Source organism: Chiloscyllium plagiosum, chromosome 13, assembly GCF_004010195.1.
Source record: "Chiloscyllium plagiosum isolate BGI_BamShark_2017 chromosome 13, ASM401019v2, whole genome shotgun sequence".
Lineage (NCBI taxonomy): Eukaryota > Metazoa > Chordata > Chondrichthyes > Orectolobiformes > Hemiscylliidae > Chiloscyllium > Chiloscyllium plagiosum.
In genome coordinates this window covers 34,277,914-34,287,407 of record NC_057722.1, presented here as the reverse complement: position 1 = coordinate 34,287,407, position 9,494 = coordinate 34,277,914, and the positions used below count along the sequence as shown (strand labels likewise).

General features: G+C 39.6%; 1 protein-coding gene across 2 annotated transcripts in view; it reads left to right on the top strand.

Moving 5' to 3' along the window:
• Positions 1–9,494, top strand: part of LOC122555901 (transient receptor potential cation channel subfamily V member 6-like) — a 53,712-nt gene that overhangs the window by 6,495 nt on the left and 37,723 nt on the right. For both annotated transcript variants that reach the window (XM_043702166.1, XM_043702165.1), the window contains exons 4-5: positions 5,138–5,260; positions 6,668–6,808. In XM_043702166.1, the coding sequence (XP_043558101.1) occupies positions 5,138–5,260; positions 6,668–6,808 (264 nt within the window). The remainder of the gene's footprint in view (positions 1–5,137; positions 5,261–6,667; positions 6,809–9,494) is intronic.

Here is a 9,494-nt window from a genome sequence, read left to right as displayed (position 1 = left end):
ACACCTCCAACCTTTGTGTCGTCTGCAAACTTGCTGACCCATCCTTCAATCCCCTTATCCAAGTCATTAATAAAAATTACAAACAGTAGAGACCCAAGGACAGAGCCCTGTGGAACACCAATCATCACAGACTTCCAGGCAGAATATTGTCCTTCTACTACCACTCGCTGTCTTCTGTTGGCCAGCCAATTCTGTATCCAGACAGCTAAGTTCCCTGAATCCCATTCCTCCTGACCTTCTGAATGAGCTACCATGGGGAACCTTATCAAATGCCTTGATGAAGTCCATATACACCACATCCACAGCTCAACCCTCATCAACTTTTCTAGTCACATCCTCAAAGAACTCGATAAGGTTTGTGAGGCATGACCTGCCCCTCACAAAGCCATGTTGATTGCATTTAATCAAGCCATGCTCTTCCAGATGGTCATAAATCCTATCCCTCAAAATCCTTTCTAACACAATGCAGACGACAGACGTGAGACTTATTGGTCTGTAATTGCCGGGGATTTCCCTATTTCCTTTCTTGAAGAGAGGAATTACATTTGCCTCTCTCCAGTCCTAAGGTGCAACTCCAGTGGACAGCAAGGATGCAAAGATCCTCGCAAGTGGCGTAGCAATTGCATTTCTCATTTCCCAAAGCAGCCGAGGACAAATCTGGTCTGGGCCTGGCGACTTGTCAATCTTAATGTTTGACAAAATTTTCAGCACATCAGCTTCCATTCCATCCATTCCAGCATGCACACCTGCTCTTCAAAGGTTTCATTCACTACAAAGTTCGTTTCTTTCGTAAAGACAGAAGCAAAAAACTCATTTAGGGCTTTCCCTACCTCCTCAGACTCCACACACAAATTCCCTATGCTATCCCTGATCGGCCATACTCTTTCTTTGACCATTCTCTTATTCCTCACATAAGTGTAAAATGCCTTTGTGTTCTCCCTAATTCGTTCTGCCAAGCCTTTCTCGTGCCCCCTCCTGGCTCTCCTCAGACCATTTTAGAACTCCTTCCTCGCCTGCCTGTAATCCTCCAGAGCTGAGCTTGACCCTAGCTTCCTCCACCTTATGTAAGCTACCTTTTTCGTTTTGACGAGAAGCTCCACCGCTCTCGTCATCCAAGGCTCCTTTATCTTACCACTTCTTGCCTGTCTCAGAGGGACATATTTATTCATCACTTGCAACAACTGTTCCTTAAACAGTCTCCACATGTCTATAGTGCCTTTACCATGGAACAATTGCTCCCAATCCATGCTTCCTAACTCATGTCTAATCGCATCATAGTTTCCTCTTCCCCAATTAAATATCCTCCTATTTTGCCTAATTCTCTCCTTCTCCATAGCTATGTAGAAGGTGAGGCAGTTGTGACCACTATCACCAAAATGCTCTCCCACCACAAGATCTGATACCTGCTCCGGCTTGTTTCTGAGCACCAAGTCTAGAATGGCCTCTCCCCTCGTCAGCCTGTCAACGTACTGAGTTAGGAAACCCTCCTGAACACACCTTACAAAAATAGCTCCATTCAAATCTTCTGCTCGAAGGAGGTTCCAATCAATATTGGGAAAGTTAAAGTCACCAATTACAACAACCCTACTACGTCCAAGCTTTTCCAAAATCTGCCGACCTATGCTTTCTTCCATCTCCCTGCTGCTATTGGGGGGCCTGTAGTAAACCCCTAATGAGGTGACTGCTCCCTTGCTGTTCCTGATTTCCACCCATACTGACTCGGTAGGCAGATCTTCCTCGACAATGGAAGCTTCTGTAGCTGTGATACCCTCTCTGATTAGCAGTGCTACACCCCCTCCTTTTTTCCCCCCTCCCTATTCTTTTTAAATGCTCTAAACCCTGGAACATCCAGCAACCATTCCTGCCCCTAAGAAACCTGTCTCTGTTATGGCCACAACATCATAGCACCAGGTACTGATCCATGCTCTAAGTTCATCACTTTTATTTCTGATACTCCTTAACTGATCCCTTGGTTCCTTCCCAGGAAAATCCTTTCCACTAGCTGGTCTACCTCTTGCTATTGCCTCATCTGCATCAACTCTCACCTCCGGTATATAGCTCAGGTTCCCACCCCCCTGCCATACTAGTTTAAACCCTCTCGAACTACTCGAGCAAACCTTCCACCCAGGATATTGGTCCCCTTCCAGTTCAGATGCAACCCGTCCTTTTTGTAACAGTCCCACCTTCCCCAGAAGGCATCCCAATTATCTACATATCTGAAGCCCTCCCTCCTACACCAGCTGCGCAGCTACGTGTTAAGCTGCACCCGCTCCGTGTTCCTCGCCTCGCTATCTCGTGGCACTGGTAGTAAACTAGAGAACACTACTCTGTTCGTCCTGCTTTGCAGCTTCCATCATGACTCCCTGAAATCACTTTTTATATCCTCGATCCTTTTCCTGGCTATATCATTAGTGCCAATATGTAACACGATTTCTGGCTGTTCGCCAAGGTTCTCAACGATGAAGGAAGAAGTCGGATTTACTGGCCAAGATTTTAATGGCACGATGAAAATCTCACTAGTAAGCAGCAAGGGGCCTATTTGCATGCATTAACATCTCATCATTACCTAATTGCACCTCTTTTATATGTAGTTAGCTATTTTTCCAGGTAGAGGAAATAAACTATGTGGTGACAGTTCCTGACATGAGTGGATATCTGGTGACTCCAGCTTGCCACTTGCTCCTTGGCTGACAGACCCAACATCTTACAGAACACTCCATGGAGACCAACCTCTACATCCTTCATCCACAGAGATTGACATCATCAAAGCAGCAGGTTCACCAGATCAGAGCACATCTTTGACTCACTTGGAAGAAAGTTCACCACTTTAATACTGCACTTGGAGTTCACTGACATGTTTCATTACAACGCTTTTGCCTCTTTGAATGCAGAAACAGACACCTATCACATGCATTGGAGCAGTTTGCATCTCAGAGCTCACATCTAATCTAATCTAATCTAATCTCAGAGTTCTTAGGTTGCTCTCTCAGCATGCACTGACTTTGCACATTCTTGCGTGCTCCCAACATCAATACCGTGCTTGCCTTTTAGTATATTGTCACATAATTTTGAACTTACAGTCTCACATTACTTCTGTCTTGCCTTTTAGCACAGACACAAAGCCAAGTAGCTTGAGGTAGTTGCCAGCAGTAATCAGTCAATGGGGTGGACATGTTGTTGCATGGCACCATGCTGTGTCATCACACTCACAAAGTGTGCCAGCAGCTTATGTGACAAACACACAGCACATATTTCCACTAAACGGCTGCATCTGAAAATGCCAGGAGATTAGTTCATGGTCAATTAAGGTAGATTGTATACAGTCAGGGATTGTTGCCACAGTCAGACAATGGCATTAACCAGTAGCAACAAAGAGAAATAAATAGGTGGTTAAAAAAAATAATTTTCCAGTGACTGACAGACTGAATCATATGATAAGATTTCACATTTTAACTGTTTTATTATAACAAACAAATTATATTCAACATTAACTCAACATTACTTCATAGTCAACTAGTACAGAAAACTATTGAAAAGACAATTTCACCAGGAATTAATTAATACAGTGGAAACTCCACTCAGTTTGCACATTGTGCCACACTTTTCACACATATGTAATGTTATAGATGAAGTTCCCAAGCTCCAAACAACTCGTCTTCCATCCCAACCAGAATGAGTCTTTCAGTGTCCACATAAAGTTCCTTTACTAAACCTCCTGAGCATCATGGAACTGACTTCCAGCAGCAAGGAACGTTCTCAACCCTGAGTTTCATCTCCTTGAACAGGGATTTTGTCCTCATCAGCAATCTCTTCTGTGGATACCACAAGGACAATTATTCCCTCTATTTGGCACAACAACAACCATTTCTCTCTCTCTCTGCTTTATCTATCTACCTGAGTTGAGAGTTAGTGTCTAGCAATACCTCCTGCCTGTCTTTTGAGTCAAGCTGTGAAAACTGGCTTTTAAATATCTATGATATTTTTATAGTTTTGACCTGGGCTTCTGTCTCTACATGATGAATTTTAGCTGTGGTCCCTACAGTCCCATCTTCCATTCAAAGGTTTTCTATTTTAACTTGAATTAAAAGAAACAATTTAAAATATAGCCACTTATAAAGTCTCACATTTGTCACATCACTAAACCCTTAATCTCATTATAGAGATAAAGTTATCTTTCACACAACACAGTGTCATGCAAGTGATACAATATATTAAACAAACTTAGATTGCTGCTAAATCTTTCATCTTTTAGAATGGACTGCAGGTATTAATTCATTAATATGTAAATCCCAGAATTTCTTACAAGTCACATTCCTGGGATAATTTAAGGTTTATTAAAAAAAGGTGACAACTCAGCTCAGACAATGCATTAAAAGTGTGAGGTTAGAGTCTGTCTGTATTCCAATCCTGCCCCCATTAGTTACCTGATAAAGGAGCAGTACTCTGAAAGCTAGTAGTTCCAAATAAACCTGTTGGATTATAACCTGGTGCTGTGTGATTTTTAACTTTGTCCACGCCAGTCCAACACCAGCACCTCCACATCATAGGTAGTTATAAACAGAGTGCTTAGCAAGAATATATGTGAAATAATCCTCAACTCTTGTGAATTTAACCTCAGACATAGAATTTATATTTAAAATAAAATTATCGGGCACTTCATTTACCTAAAATATTTTTTAAAAAGCCCGGTTAGTATCAGTAATACCAGGGAACTGACATAAGCTTATGGTGCCATGCTATTATTGGCATGTAAATGGTGGGTTAGATTTCATTGTAACAGCAATGATCCTGAGGATGGGAAAGAACGACTCGGACAATTGTGCCTCAGCTGTTATATGATCCCTGGTCCAATCGTCAGACTATCCGGCAGCTAATAAAGGACAGGGTCTTAAAGGCTACTTGAGAGTTGAGATCCTGCCTATGGGAGTGTTGGTCAGTGCAGAGACTGTTTGACTGAACAATGATACCAAGTTTCAGAAAGTTAGATATAGTAATAAGAAACATTTGTTGTTATAAGTTAATATCATAAGTTTATTTGTTCAAATTATGAAATATTTTTTGTAAAATAATATCACCAGTGTTTTGACATTTCATTTTGATTTTGTTCTAAACTGAAATTCAACATTATTATTAAAAGGGAATTTGGAAGAAACAATCCTGCACACTGCCTTGTTAAATGGCAATAAGGAAATTGCAGAGTTTATTCTGGATATGATGCCATCTCTCATCAATGAACCAATGACATCTGATATGTACAGAGGTAAAAAATAATAGTAGTGTTCTCATCGTTTATTGAACCAGTTCTGACTATGTTAAAGACACTGTACAAAAGCAATCTGTTATTGTAGAACTTTAATCTCAGGCTCATTAAAAGAAGAACTAACTTTATATGCATTTGCCAAAATGAACATGTTTGGAAGACAAAATAAGTGCTCATTTTGATCTATTTAACTAATCATTATGTTTTGCAATATTAGCTCAATGTATTCCTCAGAAAATAGATTTTACTTAATTAAAAGACATGGTCTTGTACATTAATATTAATTGTTTCTGTCCTAATTTAAAGTCTAAATATTGATGCCTGAGGTAAAAGTGTCAGATATGTGACACTGAATCATGCGGTTGATCAAACTTTGGCCTTTCACCTTTAACATGTGGATCAAAAACAAGTGGTGACTAGTGGGAGGAAATTCTCCTCTACCTATAATGGAGTTTGTGAGAGTGTTTGGACTGTTGCAATTTCTATCGAGAGCTTAATTCCAGCAGAGGTAGGGAGATGGCAGAGTTTGGGTATGCCATCACCCAGTGCCCTTCTTGCCACCAAGAGCAGGAGATTCAACCCAAAGAAACGCGGCGGCACGGTGGCACAGTGGTTAGCACTGCTGCCTCACAGCACCAGAGACCCGGGTTCAATTCCTGCCTCAGGCAACTGTCTGTGTGGAGTTTGCACATTCTCCCCGTGTCTGTGTGGGTTTCCTGTGGGTGCTCCGCTTTCCTCCCACAGTCCAATAATGGGCAGGTTAGGTGAATTGGCTGTGCTAAATTGCCTGTAGTGTGTTGGTGAAGGGGTAAATGTAGGGGAATGGGTCTGGGTGGGTTGCTCTTCGGAGGGTTGGTGTCGACTTGTTGGGCCAAAAGGCCTGTTTCCACACTGTAAGTAATCTATTTTAATCAAACAATTACATACCAGTGTGCTGCTTGAATCCATGGTTCATGGAAGAATTTGCTTTCATGATTAACTTTAAATTAATTCAGTGCAATTGAATCTGTAACATGACGAGCACAATTTCACAATCAAATCTGAAATTCTGCTCCTTAAGCTAATATGCAAGGCACAAGATAAACCATTGCTGACTAGCTATGCAGAGATAAAACTATTACTTAATAGTCACCAAGTCATCTTTCCTTTGTAACATTCAAAAACATTTAAACTCAGTAAAAAATCTGAACATTCTTTCCTGATTTGGTTGCCATTATCAGCCAATTGAGGAATGTTGGTCATCTAGAATTAAATATTTTTATTTCAGTTAGCCAATTTCAGCAGCAGATATTCTCAAGCTAAAATAAACCTTCCAGCTAACTGAAAAAAAACAAACTAGATTACTCACATCTTTAGTGTGATGCTATTTCTTATCCTGTTTCATTTCTGTTTCTTTTCATCCAATAGGTGAGACCCCCATGCACATTGCTGTTCTGAAACAAGATGTGGAAATGGTTAAGGAACTGTTGAAACGAGGTGCTGATGTGATGAATGCTCGTGCAACTGGCTCCTGTTTTGTCCCTGGGGAGGAATGTCAGTGTTACTATGGTAATCTCTCATTTATTCTCCAAATGTAGAATTGGTCTATTTTCTATTAAATTGACAGAGTAAGCAGAGTCAGAGTACATGTGAGCTTTATACCTATTGACTGTGTATCCTTCTTGGTCAGGTTTAACAATATGTACAATGTGTCAGTTGTTTATAAGGTAATGATTTTAAATGATTCTAATATTCAGATTACATTGGCTGTACATAATGTCAAACACAGCATGGATGAAGGCAAGGAATTCTACTCAAAATTTTGGAAGGAGCAGTTGTAGCTGTGCCAGTTCCTTAAGACCCTAGTAATTATGTCCGAGTTGTATTAGTTGCTATCATGCAATAAACCTTCTTGTTATCTAAGTACAATCCCTCTTCTACAGACACTAATAGGTGGAGTATCCTCTATCACTGATTACTAGATAACCTGAAGACAAACAAGATTGGTGGCAGCAAACTATCTCAAACAACCTTTGCACAGCATCATATATTGGTAGAGGTGGCAAATACCAAGGTAAATGCCCAAGGTACCATCTGGGAAAATACCACATGAGGTTTGGGAGTGTGCCTTAGTGGGGGAGAAATGAGACAGCAGGACATATAGCACAAATACAGAAATATAACCATTACATTTGGTAATGCATTTTTGGAAGTGCTTCTATAAAGAAATGCAGCACAGGATGTTTCTCCAATGTGATATTGAAGTCATCATCCAAACAGGTGAGCTCTCACAGCAGAGAGAAGGAAGTGTAGGCCATCTCAATGTTGTAGTTGTGAAGCAGAAATCTAGCTACAAATATTCTGAGGTAAGAGTACTCTTGTGTATCAATGAGACTGGCAAAATACATGCACCATCAATTTTTCTTCCTTTCTCAGACACTTTACTAACCCTTTGAATGCGTCCTTATAATTTTGTTCTATAACAGAGTACACTAATATATGCATAAATGTATATATGACATTTACAGCACTGATACCTTTAAGAGTCTTCATCTCAAACAAATTTCAAAAATCTAGCTACATAATGCATTTACCATCCTTCTCATTTTTGTTCTTCTCATTCTATTTGTTTACTCACTTCCCTCTATGCCTGCACTCAAACACCATAAAATGTGAAGTACTATAATTGTAGATTGAAGCATATTGGAGCCAGAAGTGAAATACATATTCCTTTTCTATTTCTATAGCTGTTAAAAATGAAGCAAAACCTCGTAGCATCATGCACCACTCAAATAACAAGTAACAGACCTGGATAAACTAACTTAGGCATTTAGATACTGATTTTCAAATAGAAGCATCAGGACAATCACAGGCTGTGGATCAAGAGGAGTGAGGGACAGAACCTACTCATTGAAGGATCAGATAAATTTTGTGATTTGGACATTCTTCCAGAAGAAAAGTGGATGATACCTCTGACCAAATATAAGGGATTCAGTAGGCCGACTGAAGGCATTTATTAGTATGGAGAATGCGTGTATGAATGGTAGTCAAATGATATGGATACAGCAAACTCAAAAATAGTTAGGGAATTGCCAATTAGATTTATATTGGAATGGTTGTCATCCATTTTTCTGATCCTTTTGCTGTCCAAACAGTTAGTTGAATAAATATTTAATTACCAGAGAAGTGAGTGGATTGGTCCACTTTGACAAGTCTTGTGCTGATCAACAAAATTTGTGGAACACTTCATTTTGGTATAATAGTATATTTGATACATTGGCATTGGTAGAATGGTATATTTGATACATTGGCATTGGTATAATGGTATATTTGATTTTTTAAAAATAATTGTTCACTCATTTTCTTCTTACCTATTCATAACTCTGAAATGTTCAGAGTAATTTTTGTCAAAGCGTTTAGATGACATTGGACAATTGTTACAAATAATCTCAGAAAAATTACTGAATTACTGTCTTGTTATTTAAAAACAAGCTATCATTGAATGGTAAGTTTTACTAACATATCAAAATGTTTATGGATTTAATGGAACCCCAATAATTTCATGTCGGCTAAAGGATAAATAATACAATGAGCCAACTAAGAGAAATATACATTCAATAATATACAGGAAGTAACACAAAGTAATCTGAACTAGAATACAATGGGTCATAATTTTCTATAGCAGGCCACTCGACAAATTCCATCATTAGTTAGGTTTTGGATTTATTGCCTGGCGAGTTAAAATCATCAGAACATAAGAAATAGGAGCAGGCAAAGACTGTATAGTCCATAGAGTCTGCTTTGCAATCGAGTATGATCAATTCATAAGAAACGAACGAGAGGCAAAAGTAGAAATTGGGCTGCTCCAAATTGATGTAGGAAGACTAGTGATTGGCCATAAGGAAATAGCTGAAGAACTCAATAAATACTTTGTGTCAGTCTTCATACTGATTAGCAAGGTTAGATCTCATGGAATACAAGGAGAACTAGCCATTTGGTTACAGAACTGACTCAAAGGTAGAAGGCAGAGGGTGGTGGTGGAGGGTTGTTTTTCAGACTGGAGGCCTGTGACCAGTGGAGTGCCCCAAGGATTGGTGCTGGGTCCTCTACTTTTTGTCATTTACATAAATGATTTGGATGCAAGCATAAGAGGTACAATTAGTAAGTTTGCAGATGACACCAAAATTGGAGGTGTAGTGGACAGCGAAGAGGGTTATCTCAGATTACAACAGGATCTTGATCAGATGGGCCAATG